The 21,719-nt window shown below is 42.1% G+C and overlaps 1 protein-coding gene across 1 annotated transcript; it reads left to right on the forward strand.

The window, feature by feature from the left end:
• Nucleotides 1-12,103: 12,103 nt before the first annotated feature.
• Nucleotides 12,104-18,402, forward strand: LOC306714848 (butyrophilin subfamily 2 member A2-like). Its single transcript, XM_079185002.1, has 6 exons — nt 12,104-12,320; nt 12,915-13,262; nt 14,014-14,215; nt 14,477-14,541; nt 15,540-15,644; nt 16,192-18,402. Exons 1-6 carry the CDS (start codon nt 12,248-12,250, stop codon nt 16,842-16,844), a joined length of 1,446 nt encoding a protein of 481 aa, XP_079041128.1. The 5' UTR covers nt 12,104-12,247; the 3' UTR covers nt 16,845-18,402.
• The last annotated feature ends 3,317 nt before the right edge of the window (nt 18,403-21,719 follow it).

Genomic DNA, 21,719 nt, shown 5'->3' on the forward strand with positions numbered 1-21,719 from the left:
GAGCGCTATCGATTCTGCCGACAAGGAATCATTTATTTAAAGACCTTCTCGAGCCGTACATTGAACACCACACGCCATCTACTGTCTCACGGACTGTATCACAGCCTCGCGCTGTGTAGCGAGTGGTTCATGTTTGTACAGTGTCGGTGATGCGGAGAACATCGGGAAAGCCGCTGCATGCCGTGCTGTTCGTAACGTTTATTTGGCGCTTAAGAAACTTATGGATGTGTTCATTACATCACCATGGCACATGTTGTATTGACTCACCATTCTGAATGTTTTTGTGCTTAGTGTTTACTTGCTCCCGTGTCCTCTTGATGGCTGGTTGAACTACATGATGGTTGAAAGCACTCATAATGATATGACAGTATTATTAGTACACCATAGATATCATTATTGTAGAACATGATTAAGGTGGACTCATGATAAGAATAGAGAGAATTACACACAATTTATTTTCACCGCTTATTATGAATAATACATACACACTGATCCGCCCATACACAGATTCACACACACATATTCAAACTCCTATTCTATATGGTAATCTACACATACATGTATATACACACACATATATATATATATATAGTACATGATACATAAGCGCATACAGTACATATATCCTCATAAGTATCTATTAATTCGTATCAGTTACTCTTTGGGCTTGTTTTTATCTACTTATTCTGAAAGAGTTGATATTATTTTCGCTATAAGATCTCATTGGATGATACATTTCATTAAGCCTACTTAAAGAAATATCATCTGATTGATTGGGGTGATGAGGCACTTAAAATTAACCTATACATTTTCCCAATACTTTTAACGATGCATTTAACGACGTCTGCGATATGTTGCCATGCTTCTCGTCTAGCCCCCCCCCCCCCCCCCCCCAGTCAGGTCAGGTCCCAGAAACAGAAGTATAGACGTTCATGAAAACAAAATGAGAATGCTCTAGCCTCACCACCAGCTGTCTGCCCTTCAAATTGGATTACGGTTTAGGTTTTACTCTCTCATTCTCTTTTCTCTCTTTTCTTTCTCTCTCATTCAGAAAACCCTAAAGTGATGTCAGATGACCGATAGTAACCTTTGAGCAGCAAATCTGTTGAGGCGAAGTCATGGAGCTTTGTTTGCTGCAACCGATCGCAGGAAACAAGTGAATCACATCACTACAGTTCTGAAGTCTTTGCACATGCATGACTTCCTGTCCAAACCAATGCAGGAAACAAGTGGATCGCATCACTACAGTTCTGATCCCCGACCCCTTAGGTGGTCTACTTTCTGTCCCCAGAGTCAGAACTAAATATGGAGAAGCAGCGTTCAGGTTTTCTGCTCCAAATATCTTGAACAAAGTCCCAGAAAGCTGCAGGTCTGCTGAGACCCTCAGCTCCTTTAAATCAAGACTGAAGACTTTTCTGTTTGCTGCCTTTAATTTAACCTGATTCAAGGATATTAATCAATTTGCATTTTACTGCTGTATTTTATTTCTTACACTGCTTTCTGGTGTTTTAATGAATGTTCTTAATTGTTTTTAAATCTCCTTTTCTTTTGCCTTATGTTTTGATGCTTTTAATGGTTTTATGTGAAGCACTTTGAATTACCTTGTTGTTGAAATGTGCTCTACAAATAAACTCCTTATTCAGGAGTGTGTAACAATTTGAGAGCATGTATTATTTCATGTTGCTGCTTCACTGCTCTCACTTAAATGATAAATGGACTTTTCTCGTCTTTCCGACCACTCCAAGAGCTGTCACACTACTTGACCCATTCTCACACACTGGTGGCAGGGCCCATGATGTAACTAACATTCACACACCGTTCGCCGCTTGGACAGAAGGCTTTAACTTGGCTGCGTTTCCGCGTAAATTGAGTCCCACCTTGTCTTCTCCGTTCCGTTCCCTGCATCTGCTTCTGGGCCCGCGGTGGCAGCAGGCCAAGCAGGCTGACCCAGACTTCCCTCTCGCCCGCAGCATTTTCCAGCTCATACTGGGGGATCCCGAGGCGTTCCCAGGCCAGCTGGGAGATATAATCCCTCCAGCGCAGGGGTGTCAAACATACGGCCCGCGGGCCGGATACGGCCCGCCACGTCATTTTATGTGGCCCGCGAATCTACCAGCAAAAAAAAAAAAAAATGGAAATCGCGCACGGCGGAGCTCCTCCCCGATCCGCGCGCACACACCTCCACCAGCGTATGTGGCAGCAGCAGCCCCCCCGCCGAAGACGACGACGAAGGAGCAGCAGCACCCCCCCCCCCCCCCCCCCCCCCCCCCCCCCCCCCCCCCCCCCCCCCCCCCCCCCCCCCCCCCCCCCCTTCCCCCCGCCGCCGCCGACGACGACGAAGGAGCAGCAGCAGCACCCCCCCCCCCCCCCCCCCCGCCGACAACCGGCCCTTTGGGGGCAACCATGATGCCGATGCGGCCCCTAAGCAACAATGAGTTTGACACCCCTGCTCCAGCGTGTTCTGGGTCTTCCCCGGGGTCTCCTCCCAGTTGGACGTGCCCGGAAAACCTCCAGTGGGAGGCGTCCAGGAGGCATCCTAATCAGATGCCCGAACCACCTCAGCTGACTCCTTTCGATGCGAAGGAGTAGCGGCTCGACTCCAAGTTCCCTCCTGATGTCCGAGCTCCTTACCCTATCTCTAAGGCTGAGCCCGGCCACCCTACGGAGGAAACTCATTTCGGCCGCTTGTACCCGCGACCTTGTCCTTTCGGTCACGTTTGTAAAACAGAATGTAACAAATAAATACACAGATATACATTAACTATTGGTATTTATTATTGAAATAATAAATTGTACCCCAGCAACTTAGTAAACAATCTTCAACATGATCTGGAATTACAAATAAACTAATTATTAATGCAGCAACGAATTAAACAAAACCTAAAGAGGAAGAGCATATTATTTAGGCACATTCTGCCTTCATGTTTTAAATTGCAATGTTATTAGTTGTATTACATTTTTGACATAACAATTAATTAACTTTGCCAATTAGGTGAGCCTCCCTCTTCGACCCCCTCCACGACACACACACACACACACGCACAAAATGACCAAAAGAGGACAACGTTTTAAAAAGAATTGAATCAAATTTATTGGAAAAGCATGCAGGCAAAGACAGGTTGGTAGTGCAAAGACATTCTTAAATTAATGATTGAATAAAATGTTAGTCACACAGTGTTTCATCAGCCAAGTAACCTCGAAGGCCACATTAAGATCCAGGAGGAGCGCTCCCATTCATTGGTTGCATCTCTGAGTTTTCAGCACCGGATCCAGAAGAGTCTTTTGATCTGCGGGATCTAAACCAGTAAAAGGCTGCCAGACTTACAATCAAAACAATAAGCAAAGCTTCTACTATGGCGACAATGGTCCCCACGTTCATCCCGTTCTCTTCAGGAGGTTTCTGAGTTGGCCACAGAGGGGGACAAGAGCAAAAAGAAAATGAATTTAAATGAATGATGACACTTATTTGCATGATAACAGGTGTTTTTAAAGAAGGGGGCACTCACACTCTTAGTCGGCGCTGTGTTCTGCTCCGGGATTCTCTCCGTGACTTCCATCCTCACAGCAGGATTTCCCCTCCGCGTCCCTCCATCTTCCTCTCCGGTGTAGCACATGTAGACACCCCGGTCCTCCGTCCTCGCGCTCTCCATAGTCAGAGACAAGTCTCCCGTCAGGTACCAGTACGATGACACGGATAGATTCCTCCCCTCAAACCCGGTCCCATAGCTGGTGAGCCCGGATGCTCGCTCCTGTTTAAACACAAGTTTTCCGTCTTTTTCCCATTTTATGAACTTCACAGGTCTGTCCGTGGTTTGGGAATAACATCTCAGACGGACTTGCTTTCCCTCGGTCACAGATTCATCGCCGGGTATAACAACCTCCAGCTGGATACGGGTGACAACGTTTGTGTTGCAGTAGAACTCGTACAAAAGGTTGTCGTTGTACCTCACACTGGTTAAGACAACAGAGGATGAAGAGCTGTGCGCAATCCGGTCTTTGTAAAGTTCCTCTGGCCTCCAAGCGCCGTTAACGAATCTCGCCACAGTCACTTTGCTATCTTGCGTCATCAGTTTAAATACGCCATCGGTGCAGCTCTCACTTGCCGTCAACTCTACTGAGCCTCCTATTATTGCCACGGCGGCTTCTCCCGAATGGCATCCGGCAGAAAAAAAGACACCGAACGCACAGAGTGCAATTAGCGCCATTGTCACGCGTCGCTAGAAAGAAGAACGGGCTAAACTTCAATCAACGTCTGTGCGCACGAGCTGCGTTCCTCTAGAGAGCCAACCGTTTGAATGAAAGGTGGGAATATCCGGCGGAGCGCATCATTATTCGGACTCGAGTGACGAGTAGGAGGAGGAGTCTAAACCTGGCACAACTCGTTGCTCAGTTTCAGTAGCACAACCTGCTGACTCACACAATACCTGAAACAGTTAAAGAGTGCCCCCTTGTGATAGGCCTTCTGTGCTTTATTCATCAGATATGTCATTTAGATTTATACATATATAACGGGTATTCTGGAAGAAGTCCAACTGCTATATCCTCCCAGCAGGTTCAATTTCCATAATGTGTAAATTGTGACCTGCAGCCTCATCTGTATTTCGACCATATATTCTGTCTGTAGAGTGCATGACCTATTTGAACAATGTTCCTCCTTAAAGATGTGATGGGTGAGGTTGTAGGCCTATGAGGTTTCAAATTATTTGTCATGTTGATAAAGAATAAATACTTTATTTTAAACGAATGTGTGAATTATGCCAGTTATTGTATTACTAATGTTGTCCTACAGCTAAAGTACGGAGCACTTTATGGCACAACCTGCTCACTCACACACCCCTTGAGGCAATAATAGAGATGATAACGGTTATATACTGTATAAATCTATAACACACATTTGAGCCTGCCTGCTCTCCTTGCATGGGCAAACAACACGTGCAAAGCAGTGATCTAACTAATCGTGGATTCATCTGCATTAAGATGAGCGGCGCGTGCCGGTGGCTCGTTTATGCCGCCTACAGGCCTTCTGTGGCCTCACTTGTTCGCAACTAAAAGGGTACAAGTACATTTCTTTACGTTTTTTTTTTTGCTTTAGCATTTTCAAATTTTTTGCATCTTCTTTGATCACGGTAACTGGGCTTTGGGTATCGATACCGATCAGACACCATGTTTAATAAGCTAAATGCCGAAGTGACTGGGATCATTATTTAAAGGCAGCAGCAGACTTGATTTAAACATTTCTTTCCAGAAGTTTGTAAAACAGAAAGTAACAAATAAATACACATATACATTAACTGTATTGGTATTTATTGAAATAATAAATTGTACACCAGCGACTAGTAAACAATCTTCAAAATGATCAGGAATTACAAATTACAAATATGTTTAATGCAACGAATTAATCAAAACCTTAACAGGAATTGAAAATAAATATAATGTACACTTAGTGTATGAACACACAATTGAGATTGGAACTCAAGATATCAGCGTGCATAGTATTTAGGCATATTCTGCCTTCATAGTTTAAATACCAATGTCATTACATTTTTGACATAAGAATTAATTCGCGTTGCCGATTAGGCGCACACACACACACACACACACACACACACACACACACACACACACACACACACACACACACACACACACACACACACACACACACACACACACACACACACACACACACACACACACACACACACACACACACGTTAATGATTTAATAAAATAGTGTTTCATCAGCCAAAGCAATTATTAATTGCCGTTGATCCCATTAACTTGAGCGGTCACATTAGTTGGTCTTCATTTTTATTTCGTCATCTGAGTTTTGAATTTCGGGATAAGATTTTTCCATTCTATACCAGAGATAAGCTGCCAGACATCCAAACAAAATAACAACAGCTTCTCCTGCGGCCACAACGGCAAAGACAAGCGAGTCCATCCCGTTCCCTTGAGGAGGTTTCTGAGGCTACAAGAGGAAAAAGAAAACTAATTTAAATGAATGGTGACACTTCTGCATGATAACAGGAGTCCTATAATTAGCATTTTGTTGTTCTCTTTTTTTTTAAAGAAGGGGGCACTCACACTCTTAGTCGGCGCTGTGATCTGCTCCGGGATTCTCTCCGTGACTTCCATCCTCACAGCAGGATTTCCCCTCCGCGTCCCTCCATCTTCCTCTCCGGTGTAGCACATGTAGACACCCCGGTCCTCCGTCCTCACGCTCGCCATAGTCAGAGACAAGTCTCCCGTCAGGTTCCAGTACGATGACACGGATAGATTCCTCCCCTCAAACCCGGTCCCATAGCTGGTGAGCCCGGATGCTCGCTCCTGTTTAAACACAAGTTTTCCGTCTTTTTCCCATTTTATGAACTTCACAGATTTGCGCGCGGTTTGGGAATAACATCTCAGTCGGACTTGCTCTCCCTCGGTCACAGATTCATCGTCGGGTATAACAACCTCCAGCTGGATACGGGTGACAACGTTTGTGTTGCAGTGGAACTCGTACAAAATGTTGTCGTTGTACCTCACACTGGTTAAGACAACAGAGGATGAAGAGCTGTGCGCAATCCGGTCTTTGTAAAGTTCCTCTGGCCTCCAAGCGCCGTTAATGAATGTCGCCACAGTCACTCTGCTGTCGTTTGTCGTCAGTTTAAATACGCCATCGGTGCAGCTCTCACTTGCCGTCAACTCTACTGAGCCTCCTATTATCGCCACGGCGGCTTCTCCCGAATGGCATCCGGCAGAAAAAAAGACAACGAACGCACAGAGTGCAATTAGCGCCATTGTCACGCGTCGCTAGAAAGAAGAACGGGCTAAACTTCAATCAACGTCTGTGCGCACGAGCTGCGTTCCTCTAGAGAGCCAACCGTTTGAATGAAAGGTGGGAAGAAGCCGGCATGGCACACCATTGGTCGGACTCACGTGACCAGTAGGAGTTTATCTTACAATGATCTCCACTTTGCACACAGTAGTCCTATTTAAGATGTGATGGGTTGTATGATGTTCCTACTTCAAATTTAGTTGTAATGATGAAGAGGGAACTCTTTATTTCAACTGATACCAATATAGTGACGTTTTCATATTACTAATGTCCTTACAGATAAAGTAAAGAGGACTTTATGGCACAACCTGCTCACTCACACAGTATAGACCTGAACACAGTTAAGGAGTGCCACCTTGTGGGCCTTCTTATATCTTAAGGGCTTCAGACATGTGACGTAGGACAGAGTTATCCAATGAAAACTCAGAGGTCCAGATGCTAAAATGTCCTCCCAGCAAAGGATCAGGAATCATCTCTAAATGGCGAGCTACAGCCTTCATCTATCAAATGAAATCAACAATGTACGTTTGATCATTTCAACAATATTTGTCAAATTGTTACAAGGTAAGATACTTTTAACATAGACACATTAATTGTACTTGAATACAATTGAATCGTTAATCCAATCATTTGTTTCCTTTAAACAATTAATCATCCGCAAAAATGGTTTTAGCAGAATTGAGGAAACAAATTATGAAATCATTATTTACATCGTCAAAAAGTGAAAGCTGATACAATCATACTGCACGTGTGTGGCTTCAAACTGTAGTGAATTCCTGATTGTCTAAACTCAGCAAATCATAATTTCACAGTTTTTTCTTCTTGTAATGCTTGTTAACAATAAACACCTGTTCTTCCTTATCTCACACAAACAAAGAACTTAAATACGTTTTAGATTTTTTTCCTGAAATGCATTATTCACATTGTCCTTAGATATCAAATCAAAGTATTTTGTAGTTTGCGTTTGGACTTAATGGAATGCACCTCCGGTTAAGGCTGAGTGTAACAACAGAGCACGTGTTTCATGTTGCGGCTTCACTGTTGACAGAAGATCTTGTCTGCTGGAGTAGATTGAGTCACGCTTGTCCTGCCTTGTCTTTGTTCTGTCCCCTGCATCATGCTTCTGGGCACACTTAAAATAATAGTTCATCCAGACGAGCGAGAGAGAGAACAGGGAAAATCCTCTTAAGTATTAATAAATATAACTGTTCATCACAATCACTGATATTTCAGGGACAGAAAACCAGCAGATTCTCCAACATTTCCTCACATTTGGAGCTGAGGGAATATTAATGTTCTTCTCTCAAACCATGCAGGTGAAAAGAAGTTACATGTGTTTATAATGTTGGAGCGATTACCTTAATAATAGAGATGAAAAAGGTTATAAGCAAATCGGATTTAATGTTTAGAGGGCGCGTGCCAGTGGCCGCACTTGTTCGCAACTAAAAGTTTACAAGTACATTTCTTTAAGTTGGTTTGCTTTTTTAAATGAGCGTTTTCATATTTTTTGCAACTTTTCTTGATCATGGCAACTATGGCTTTAGGTATCGATACCCAAAGCCAGAGACCTAATTAATAAGCTAAATGCCGGAGTGACTGGATCATCATTTAAAGGCAACAGCAGGCTTGATTTAAACAGTTCTTTCTAGAAGTTTGTAAAACAGAAAGTAACAAATAAATACACATTAACTGTATTGGTATTTATTATTGAAAGAATGAATTGTACAACAGCGACTAGTAAACAATCTCCAAAATGATCAGGAATTACAATAAACAAATTATTTTTAAAGCAACGAATTAATCAAAACCTTAACAGGAATTGCAAATAGAATATATAATGTACACTTAGTGTATGAACACACAATTGAGATCGGAACTCAAGATATCAACGTGCATATTATTTAGGCATATTCTGCCTTCATAGTTTAAATACCAATGTCATTACTTTTATTACATTTTTGACATAAGAATTAATTCACTTTGCCGATTAGGTGAGTCCACACACACACACACACACACACACACACACACACTTTAAAAAATAATTGAATCAAATATATTGGCAAAGCAGGCAAACACACGGGTTAGTAGTGCAAATACATTCTTAAGTTTCATCAGCAGCCAAAGCAATTATTAATTGCCGTCGATCCTCGGAGGCCGCCCATTATCTTGAGCGCTCACATTAATTGGTCTTAATTGAATCTCGTCATCTGAGTTTTCAGCATCGGGTTCAGAAGATCTGCGGGATCTAAACCAGTAAAAGGCTGCCAGACCTGCAATCAAAAAAATAATAGCTTCTCCTATGGCGACAATGGCAACGATAACCCCGTTCACCCCGTTCTCTTCAGGAGGTTTCTGAGGCTACAAGAGGAAAAAGAAAACTAATTTAAATGAATGTTGACACTTATCAGCATGATAACAGGAGTCCTATAATTAGCATTTTGTTGTTCTCTTTTTTTTTAAAGAAGGGGGCACTCACACTCTCAGTCGGCGCTGTGTTCTGCTCCGGGATTCTCTCCGTGACTTCCATCCTCACAGCAGGATTTCCCCTCCGCGTCCCTCCATCTTCCTCTCCGGTGTAGCACATGTAGACACCCCGGTCCTCCGTCCTCACGCTCTCCATAGTCAGAGACAAGTCTCCCGTCAGGTTCCAGTACGATGACACGGATAGATTCCTCCCCTCAAACCCGGTCCCATAGCTGGTGAGCCCGGATGCTCGCTCCTGTTTAAACACAAGTTTTCCGTCTTTTTCCCATTTTATGAACTTCACAGATTTGCGCGCGGTTTGGGAATAACATCTCAGTCGGACTTGCTTTCCCTCGGTCACAGATTCATCGTCGGGTATAACAACCTCCAGCTGGATAATGTTGATAACGTGTGTGTTGCAGTAGAACTCGTACAAAAGGTTGTCGTTGTACCTCACACTGGTTAAGACAACAGAGGATGAAGAGCTGTGCGCAATCCGGTCTTTGTAAAGTTCCTCTGGCCTCCAAGCGCCGTTAACGAATCTCGCCACAGTCACTCTGCTGTCGTTTGTCGTCAGTTTAAATACGCCATCGGTGCAGCTCTCACTTGCCGTCAACTCTACTGAGCCTCCTATTATCGCCACGGCGGCTTCTCCCGAATGGCATCCGGCAGAAAAAAAGACAATGAACGCACAGAGTGCAATTAGCGCCATTGTCACGCGTCGCTAGAAAGAAGAACGGGCTAAACTTCAATCAACGTCTGTGCGCACGAGCTGCGTTCCTCTAGAGAGCCAACCGTTTGAATGAAAGGTGGGAAGAAGCCGGCATGGCACACCATTGGTCGGACTCACGTGACCAGTAGGAGTTTATCTTACAATGATCTCCACTTTGCACACAGTAGTCCTATTTAAGATGTGATGGGTTGTATGATGTTCCTACTTCAAATGTATTTGTAATGTTGATAAAGAGGGAACTCTTTATTTCAACTGATACCAATATAGTGACGTTTGGATATTATTACTGTTGTCCTTACAGCTAAAGTAAAGAGGACTTTAAGGCACAACCTGCTCACTCACACACCTGAAAACAGTTAAGAGTGCCACCTTGTGGTCCTTATATCTTAATTGCTTCATGCTTCAGACATGTGACGTGAGTTATCCAATGAAAACTCAGAGGTCCAGATGCTAAAATGTCCTCCCAGCAAAGGATCAGGGATCATTTCTAAATGGCGAGCTACAGCCTTCGTCTATCAAATGAAATCAACAATGTGCGTTTGATCATTTCAACAATATTAATTGTCAAATTGTTACAAAGTAAGATACTTTTAACAAACAGACACATATTTGAAGTGTAACGGGTGTAAGGATCCAGGAGCAGTACGACAAACACCAGGGATAGATTGAATCGCAGCTTTATTTTCTTCGGCACACACAACAGCACATTCACAGGAAGACAGCGGCAGGTTGTCGTGGTCGGGGACAGAAGACTGACTGAGTTACCGGGGCAGAGGCAAGGCGGGGTAGTCCAAAACGGTCAGGGTCGGTACGGGGACTCAGTTCAAGGGGGTACGCAGGAAAGTCTTGCATGGAAGCGAAGAACGATCTGTCAGTGAGTGAGTGTGTGAGGCAGGGGTTCAGTGGAGGAAGCAGAGTGAGCAGGTGAGAGTAATGAGCTGATGAGGTGAGTGACAGGTGGACAAAACAGGATAGTAGTGGCAGAAGAATACAATTGAATCGTTAATCCAATCATTTGTTTCATTTGACAATTAATCATCAGCAAAAATGGTTGCAGCAGAATTGATATGGGAAACAAATTACGTAAACATCATTATTTACATCGTCAAAAAAAATGTGAAGGCTGATACAGTCACAGGCTACTGTACATGTGTGGTTTCAAACTGCCAGTATGTGAATTCCTGATTGTCTAAACCTTACTCAGCAAATCAGCATTGTATTGTTTTGTCTAGACATCATTATTACGAAATATGACTTCCGTTATGATTCCTGGCAGCCCTTTTGTTTCATTCTGAGTCACTATATGAGTTAGCTGTGAATTCAAGAGTTTGTGTTCTACTGAAATGACCAGGCAGGCTTTCATGTTGTAGCTCATTTATTCAAACAATTGTTTGTCTTTGTTATTGTCCTGTTTGGTGAACCACTGAGTTACAAAAGAACCTATATTATATATGGAGGGTGGAGTTAAGGAGTATAAGGAGTTGTGGTGGTTCATCAGCTGATACTTCAGTATCTCTATCCAGATGGCAGCAGGGTGAACAGGTTGTGGCTCGATGTTTTTTTTCTTCATATTCCTCGAGCTGTTTGTGAGGAAGTCTAATAACCAGTACTGGAGGGAGGTACTCAAGCCAAGAGTGCTACGTTTATCAGTTTAATGGGGGAGATTGTGTTAAAGGCTGAGCTGAAATCAACAAACAACACTCTGAGTGGAGTCAGTGGAGACAGCATCCTCTGTGGATACAGGGGCGATGATGGCCTGCACATTGCTTTAGTGTTGTTGGTGTGGAGGTCTCTCACCAGTCTCTCTTTGCCTCCTTGATGCCAGCTTTCAGTCGTGCTCGGGCGATGCATGCTTCCTTGTCACCTGACAAAGGAAGCTTTTTGGGGGGCTGTGGATAGTGCCGTCACCTTTCCATCCATCCAGGCCAAATCAATCTAGTTTGCTCACTAAAGCAGTAACTTTAAGGTTTAGTTTACTTTCTATTCAATACTGTCATAAGATCGCAATGCATCTGTCTAGTTTTTTGTATTTATTCCTTTGGGAAAAACTAGATGGAGCTGTTTTGTTGTGCTGACAAAACGTGTGAATGAGCGGCTGACCAGTCAGTCTGACTCACTCCGCGGACACGAACCTTTTTAACTCCGCTTCGCACTCTGACTTTTCTTTTTCTTTTTCGATCCACTTTGCGAAGAGTTTTGTTTGGATATCGATTTTATTTTCCGTGATGTCTCGTCTTCTCTTCCTGGTGGTTGCCGCCCTGCTTTGCTGCGCAGGACTTCAGCCTCTGAACGTTAAAGGTTTGTGTCTTATTTATGAATGCTTTACTTTGTTATTAAGACATGAGTGTGTTATAGAAGCTGTTAGTGTAGCTGAATAGCACCGTTTTACGTGGGTTCTTCTAAAACGAATTGAGGGAAGAAAGTTTAGTGTGTGTGCCCGTGTGCGCGCGCGCGCGCCCGTGTCTGTGTGTGTAGGGGAGAAACTAAATAAATAGGGTGAAAAAACCCATTATAGATATCTCCAAAACTTCCCCAATTAATTTCTGACACTAATTCTTTTTTGTATGACAAGAGTTATGCGATTGTATGTTTAAACATGCATATGACGCCATATCTTTATTAGATATGCACTCATTTGCATATACATTTCCAGAACATAAATCTGAAGATTGGATTAAGCCATGTTCAAAATTCAAATACAAAAAAAATGATTTATTTTCAAGCAATGCATTGGAAATCAACAGCAAGCTATTTAAAACAAGACAGAAATGTAAAGGATATAAAAACATAGCACACATAGCAAGAAGATATATCAGGCTTCACACACATTACCTGTTGGTTATCTTTTCGTAGGGTTTGTTGACAATAAGATTTCTTTTTTTTAATTGCTAGGAGAAGCATCACCAGACAGATCAGTGAAGATCCGGACCTTTGTTGGCGAAACGGTCATCCTTCCCTGCCGAATCCAGGTCAGTGAGGACGAAGACGTCCCGTCATTAGAGTGGTCCAAGGAAGGTCTGAAGCCCAACATCTCCTTCCTGTATCGGCAAGGCGTTGAGACCTTCGAGGAGAAGAATCCGGTTTTCGATTTCCGGACCAACCTCTTCCTGAAGGAACTGAAAAAGGGAAACGTGTCGCTGAGGCTTTCCGACGTGCGGCTGTCTGATGCAGGAACATACGAATGCAAGAGGATCCTGAGGGTGCCCCAGGAGGCCAGTTGTACAATAGAGCTCTCTGTGGGTATGTCCGAAAACTTTATTCATCGTAAAAAAACTCAGCAAAAGTTGCTTGTTATAGTTATATATTTGTTACCTTTGCTCAAATCCAGGTTTGCAGTTTTTAAGCTATGCTAAGCTAAGCTAACCAGCTGCTGGCTGTAACCAGTGGTGGAAAAGGTCTATTCAGATCTTAAACAAATTCGATGTTCCGAGCAGAGGGATTGCCTCCACACGGCTCTCAACATGGCTATGGCTGAGCCGGTGGCTGGCAGCTAACGGCGCTAACAGTGCAAACATTGGCAACAGTGCTTACAGAGCTGTTCACCTGAGGGTGGGCGCCAAAAGTAAAGGTACAAAAGTACCTCAGAATTGTACTTAACTTTGTACTTAGTTTCATTCCACCACTGTCTGAAGCTACTTATTCACCACACAGACGACAGAGGTATCTATCTTCTCATCTCACTCTTGGGAAGAATGTGAAAAAGCGAAAGTCAAACCTGTTTCACCAGAAGTAAAAGAGATGAGTCAACACCTCAAGTACTTCCTGTTGAAAGGATTCTTATTACGTAATGTGTGGAGCGCCAGGCTCCTCCCTCAGACTTCTCTGCATCGGTTTCACTCGCACCTAAATTATTTTGATCAAATATACAACCTTAAATATTTCTTACAAAGACCGGACTCTATTGCTAAACAAAGTATTTTCCACATTGGTAATGAATATGATTTTGACTGAAATGTTTAAACCTTGTACGATTCTTTTGTTTCTCGTTTAGGTGCAGCTCCTGAACCCAAACTCTACATGGTTCCAGGTGGTGGAGTGACTCTGCAGTGTGAAGCGAGCTGCTGGTTCCCGCGGCCCGAGATGACGTTTCTCGATGCTCAGGGAAACGTCATCGGTGCTGAAGACCAGAAGAATCTATCCACAAGCGGATGTTTCGACGTCACAAGGAGAGCGACTGTGCAGACTGGCAACAGGTTAAATTATACTTTGACTTGTTATTTAATGCGTAGATTTGGTTCCATCTCTAAATCTATGTTGTCATTTCCTTTATTTACCTCACGTTAACGTCATGACGTCATTGGAAGAGCACCAATGAAATGCAAATGATATGGTAAACGTAGATGGAAATATTGCATATTATCCGCACACACGTGATGTTTTTGTCTGCTGCTCTTCCTTCCGGCACAAAACTCTACAAAAACGAACTTTAATGAATTCATGTCTTTTCATTACAGGTTCACCTGCAGAGTTCACCAGTCTGAGATCAACCAGACGAGGGTCACGGAGATTTACATACCAGGTACTCTGAAGCTTTAACTGTAACTTAAACCTACATTCACATTCTCTTGTTTGTTTGTCAGCCGCATACAGTTTTGCTATAAAAAACTTTTATATTTTTCAACCTGGACCCTATTTCCCTATGTTTTTGTGTCTAAGTGTCTTATAGGGACAAAACATTTTGAAATTAGTTCAGTTTTGAACTAAAGTATCTCTTTGGTAACTCCTCATCGTCATTGTACGTCCACTAAAAGTGCTTGTTTTTGCCACTGACTCGTGCTCAGATTGTTGTTCTGACATCTTTAAGGAAAGAACCCTACAAAGAAATAAAACGGGTTTCTCAACCTTTCTCTTGATCCGGTTTGTTAGGGTGTCATGTGACTCGTTGCCATCAGTGGAAACGTGAGTCAGAGTTGGAGAGAAGAGTGCCGGTATTTTCAATGTCAAGGCTGAATATTTCGATGATTTCCACAAGCCCTTTTAGTGGACGAGCATTAGGGGTGAGGAGTTTCCCTGAGCGGTTACACGTCACCATAAAGGACCGTTTAGTGGCTGCTGTCTGCAGCGTTCTCCATCAATACTGGACCAGTTTTTAAAATGGTTGTCCGCATTGCCAAAGTGACGTAACCCTGCCGTTCCGCTTAGAGTACTTTGAGCTTTTTACTTCTTCAAATTTCAATAAATGAAGAGAAATATGATGAAGACATGAAGATATGTTGATGTATTTTGGTCATTAGTGCATGTTCTAACACTGTTGACTCTTATCTTATTTGTAGGATACTAACATACTGAGGTTTTTCTGGCCAAGATAATTAAATCAAACATTTATATTTGTTAGTGTTTGAGTGTCCGAATCCCCATTTCTTAGAAATATATCGCATTTCAGTCAAAGAATTAAGTTTTTCTTATCCGAGGAGAATCTAATGACTTGGACATTTAGTGTGACTGTCGTTAGTGTTTCCTATTTTCTGAATTTCATATAATATACTTATGTCTGTGTAATCTTTATTATTATTTCAGATGACTGCATGGGATCCTGCACTCTAAAGACCAGCATGGCTGTTCTAGCATCCATAACTCTAACTACATTTATAGCATTCCTATGCTGGAAATATTGCAACTTTGGTGAGTCGATCACACTTTTTTTGTTAAAAGCAGATGGAAACTTGTTTTTGATTGCATCTGGCAAATCTCGAAATTCAGCACCAGCTTCTTCAGCCAAATACCACACGGACACAGATATGTGTGTAATATTTGTGATCATTGCATCTTTTGAGATTATATTTATGGAATTAGTTTGTTTGTAGAAAAAGAGAGAGCAGTATATTTGTACCGAAGTCAGGATTCAAATCAGGTCACATCTCAGTTAGAAAAAGGAATAAAAGCTAAGAGTTAGAAACATCTTTTAGCGCTTTAAGGTAACCGATCAGTTCCGCTTGGTGAGGGAATCATCAGATAAATCTAATCCAAACACCTGAAACACAAACACAAAGTGTGACCGAAGATATTTTCATTCATTAATCTAAAGAAACTTGAAGAAGCTTTGTCTGTTGGAAGATTACTGACCATGATTGTAAAGCAAATAAAAGTGGTGACGCAGAACTTTATATGTGAACCAAACACAGGAAGCATCAAGTGCTAAAAGAACATTTTTCTTTTTGTTCTCACACAGAAGGGGTACAGAAATTGCTTTCCAACCAATCATCACTCCAAAGCTCAACCAGCAGCAATGCAGAACGTCAATACCTGAAAAACCAGGCAGACTCCGTCCAAAATGCCGCCACCGAGTATCAGAGAAAAGTCGATGAATTGAAGTCAAAACTTCATGCCAAAGATGAGACCATCTGCAGACTAACTGGAGAACTTAAGGACCTCAGATCTCAGCAGAGTCCTGTTGTGCCCACGAACCTCGCCCCAGACCAGTTTCGCCACGACTTCAATCCAAAACCAGCAGCCTCAACCAACAGCATCAGTCCGAAATCTGTCAACTTCCCCCAGAACAAAGATTCAAAACCCGGCGTCTCAATACCAAATCCAGCTCCCCAGCTTCCAAGAAGCAGTCGCAACAACAGCAGTCCTGATCTTTTGACGAATAGCGGTGCTGCGTCGCCCATCGCTGCTTCTCCAGCTGCTTCTCCACCCTTCCCTGCAGAGGGAACGCATGTTGGCCGTTCGATGAGCATGTCTGACTCTCGGCCTCGTTCAAACGGCGCCAAGGCCCCACGTAGATCCACCATCTCAGTCCCGTCCAGTAACCGCTACACTGTTCTGGCAAATTTACCTGAAGATGAAGCGGAGCCGGTGCCGTATATGAGTAGGGAGTAGAACTTTGTGATCAGTTCTGGTGGCTTTGAAACCAATAACTGCTTACCGATGTTTACAAGATGTTGGGTACCCACGAGCCATCGACACTCGTTGAGCGGTCATGAGTTGCTGCTCATTCTGCAGATTTGAAAAACATCCTGTGAACCAAAAAAGTTTCCTGAGGAAGAGTTTTAAATTTAAATCTCTGCACACTTGAATGTATTCAGGTTTCTGGTCTTCAGACCCTTCGTGGTAGCTGTTACTTTATGTAGATTGATTTAGTTGAAAAAAGACGAAAACACGTTCTTATCTAAATACAAAACCTTTATTTAAGAAGTCCTGTGCACATGTGTGACTTATTGGACTCTGGGGTTTGTTTTATTCTCTTTGGTTGCTCTGGAGTTTTTAAAAGTGTTAATACTCATTCTGTGAACTGTCAGGATAATAACATATTTACATATTTTTAAAGCTTTTGTACTGTTAATACTAAAAAGGGAGCTTTTATTGGTTAGCAACCTGGTGAATGAGGCATTTATCTATTTGCTTCACAGGTGAAGGGTTCGATCCGCCAGCGTTCAGCTTTTAAAGTGTTTTAAGAAGTAATTTCTACACTTCAACTACAGATGCATCTGATTTCCATTTACTTTAATTTTAAGCTGTTTTTAGATGTGTATTGTAAATGTAATTCTTTCTGTCTCTTACGCCACTACAATTATATTCAAAAGCTTCTCTTTTGTCATATTCATTTATTTGTTAATAAATTTGTTATAAAGTTGCCCCGCCTTAAAAAAAAACAACCATATCAACGAACTTTATTTGTGAAAACAGACCAACAAACAGCTACAGAATTGTCAAGCATCAATATGTTGTCATGTGACAGGATGTATTTGTTACTGTCAAATGTTTTTAAAATGTTTTATTCAAAACTAAACTTTTTGCATGTTTGAAAACCAAGTTGCACTTAGTTTTGTACTTATGAATTAGTATCAATAAAATGATCCTTAACATGATTCTGTCATTGACTTAAACATTGTTTTCTGAATAATTAATTCAGAAGAAGGCTTGGACTTGCAGGTCCTCAAGCTCAGAGCCTCAATGGTTTGGATGTTTTCACCATCAGGTCAGCGAACAGTGATCTGCAAACAGTGTTGGGTGAACCATCTGTCACTCAAACTCTTACCAGCCAGTCGGGAGAAGAGCTGAAACATCTTTTCTACTTCAGTGTCGTTCTTTCTTCTTCTTTCAAAGAAGAAATGCTCTCCAGTTGTGATGTAACTGATGCGGTGCGCCAGCATCTACGCTAACCTCTTATGAGCCACCGTTGTTGTTTTGAACAACGCATTAACCTGAATCCTGCTGGATATTTGTGAGATATGTGATCTCGAGACATTGCGAGGATCCAGCTGCAAGCTTAAAGTTGCAAAAATCAATACCCTTACATTCAAGAAGTGGACAGAAACACGACTCCACGTGACTGATCTCGTTGCTTTGTTTCTTCTGCATGTGGACACAAATGTGTGTTAACAAGCTGCAATGGCACCAACTCAGTGATGTGTGATGTGTACCCGTCGGCTTGTTTTTGATGTTTTTCTGTCCTCTGGTGGCTGAATAGTGATTCATGCAGATTTGAATTAAATTATCTGGGTTATTTTCTATGACGGTTTGTGGTTAATGGTCGTTAGATTTTTTTTTTTTTTTTTTGTCCAGGCTGCTTCATTTCCTGTTAGCTTGTCTGCATGAGGCTGGTGGCAGGTGTGAAGCTGTGTGGGTGTGAATGAGCTGAATGGTTCTGGTTTCACGTTAACATGTGTACCTTGAAGTCTGTGGAGGTGAGAAGTCTTTTAGAAAGACTTCAGCAAACTAACGCATTAAATCCACAGCTGCTGCTGGCACACAATGAAATGCTACGTCTCTGAAGGATTGTTTTGTAATTTGTTACTGTAAGTTTGGACTTTTACAGTCCAAGACTGCACCTCCGATTATCACAGATGTTTTCATCAGTCTAACATGAATGTGAATTATGTGATAGAACGTTTTCCCTCAGTCTCTTTATAATCTGCTGCAGTATAAAATATTCATCTTTCATTAAAGCTGTAGTCAGAATCTGCCTTACCCTATATTTACATATGTTTTAGGACACTCTGTGGCCTTGAGTCTCATTAAATCAGGTCCTTTAGATGATTTCTACAGCATTGATTCTCATAGTCTGGTCCATGCAAAGTTTTCACATTCATTTATTGAACTATCGTGATGTAGAAATGTATTTATTTCTTTTTACAAGATGAAAGATGAGAGGCGTTTTGTTCCATACTACAAAGTTGAACTCTTGCTGTGTTTTATTTCCTGTAAAGGATGTTGTGGGCTGACTTTCTAACACCCTGAGGTGAAGAAGAAAACGGACAACATCGAGACAGCATGGGGATCACGTCACTCTGCCTGATGCTCTGTGAGAAATCTAACTTTTTTTTAAAAATATATCACTTTCTGCTTTCTATTGTCACCTATTTATCACCTTACAGCCTTTTTAACCCTCGTGTTGTGCTAGAAAGGAGCTAGAACCGTTTGCGTTCTCGGGTCAAATTCTATTTTAAAATTCATAAAAAAATACTCAATTTGTTTTAAGTCAATATAGTGTTTTACCTCGTAACTATTTTTAAGTTATATAACCACACAACCTACATCTACTTTTTTTATTTTGTGGTCCAAAGGCCACATTTACTTTACTTTGCAATTGGTACTTGAGTACCAATTGGAGGTACTTGTAATTTACTTGAGTATTTCCATTTGATGTAACTTTCTACTTCTCCTCCGCTACATCTCAGAGGTTAGGGATGTTGTACTTTTTACAACATTAGTCTGAAAGCTTTAGTTTCCTTTCAGCTTACAGCTTCTCGTCCCCTTCCTGTCCAGTGACAACTACGTATCTCCAGATATGTTGATGTTGAATATTTATGATACACTGAAGGATGAAGTGTTTCTTTATGTGGTGAGGAAGTTCTACTTCTTCAGCTAAATAAACTTTAAAAAGCCTCTTGAATCGGCTGGAAAATGCGACGTCACTAAGCTGTTTGTTCTTTTTAGAGACGTGGTTCTCAGAGGACAGCGAAGCGACAAACACATGATGAATTTATAGAATATGAGGCATTGATGTAGGTTAAATGACCCAACATCATCTATAATAGTAAAACACTGACAGGGAACAATAACTGCACGTAAAGTCTTTTTTTTTTACATACTTTTACTTCAGTAAAGGATCTGAAAACAGCATACTTCCACCACTGCAATGTATGTACTGCCATGTAGTCCTCCAGGTAACTCTAGCAGCCAATTATGTGAACAATGCTGAATCACAGCTGCTTACCATCGTGTACAAATCCACTAAAGAGAGTATATGTCAAACGTGAAACTCACCAACAGAATAACAAACAACGACGAGTCAAAAACACATGTGGCCAGAAGATCTTTATGACGACCTCAATCTGATGGTTCTCACATTCCTTCCTGTTCAGCCACGTTGGTGATCCACCCCAACAGATCTCAGTTCTTCTGGTATGACTCCATCACTCTGACCTGTGCAGAGGCAGGAAGCTCTGACGGTTGGATATTGAAGAGAAACACCTCCTCGCATGCGTCTCAGCTGTGCAACTCTGACTGGGGAGTGTCGAACGGGTCCTCCTGCGTCATCGAGAACGTCTACTCGTCGGACAGCGGAGTGTACTGGTGCGAGTCTGAGCTGGGGGAGTACAGCAACAGCGTCAACGTCACCGTGACTGGTAACGCCGCGTGTGCATGGAGCCTTTAATGCATGTTTGAGGCTGACTTTATGCTGTGCAGGTATACCCACAATATCTACAATGTGCATGACCACAATGACAGCTTGGTTTGGTTTCAGATGGCGCTGTGATCTTGAAGAGCCCCGCGCTTCCTGTGACAGAGGGCGATGAAGTGACACTTCTGTGTTCCAACGAAGACGGCGAGAACAGAAAAGATGCAAAAGCAACGTTCTTCAAAGATGGCGTTTCCATCGGCACTCGACCTGCAGGAAACGTGACCTTTTTGAAGGTGTCCAAGTCTGACGAAGGTTTCTACCACTGTGAGCTCCCCACAGAAGGAAAGTCCCCACAGAGCTGGCTGGCTGTTAGAGGTGACCATGGTGTGCTGTGCTCTCTGCATACCATGTGTATGTGGAGGCTACATCAATAAAAAACAGAATGATAGAATATTCTAGAATAATGTAACACATGCAAATTATTTACAGATCATTTCATCAATAAATTCAAATGTCCTTGTTTCCTTTCTGACGTTTAAAGTGCACTCACTGGTGGTGAGAAGTAACTTAAATAGTGTTTGAACTGCACCATAATATGCCTGCTTTTTATTTGAATTTGAGATTGATATACATTGTCTATTATATATATATAGTCTATGATTTAACCAATCGAATGCCTTTTCTCTTCCTCCTTTGTTCGTTGGGCAGCAGTCAGCGCTGAGCCTGCTCCTCTCATGCCCGTGCCCAAGCTGCTGTGTGCCGTCCTGCTGGTCATCCTCCACTTCGTCATCTTCATCGTCTGTGTGAATATACACAGAAAGTTAGTTAAATGTAGGAACACCTCCGGGAATCATACAAGTTACAAATTCATGCAGCCTTAACTATTGCTCTATTTGTATTCAACATTAATCTATCATCAGTGTTTTTGTATGATACAATGAACTGAAGTTAACTTGCCACCAGACAAACTCTGTACAATTTTCTGTTTAAACAACATTTCACATTTTATTCCTTAATTTAACTGTTCAACAACATTGAACTTAATCTCCTCATGGTCTCAATGTTCACTGTGTCTAAAAAAAAGCTTAGGCCCTAGATGCTTATCTGGATACAAATTATTGGAGAAA

Source organism: Pholis gunnellus, assembly GCF_910591455.1.
Source record: "Pholis gunnellus genome assembly, chromosome: 23".
Classification (NCBI taxonomy): Eukaryota; Metazoa; Chordata; class Actinopteri; order Perciformes; family Pholidae; genus Pholis; species Pholis gunnellus.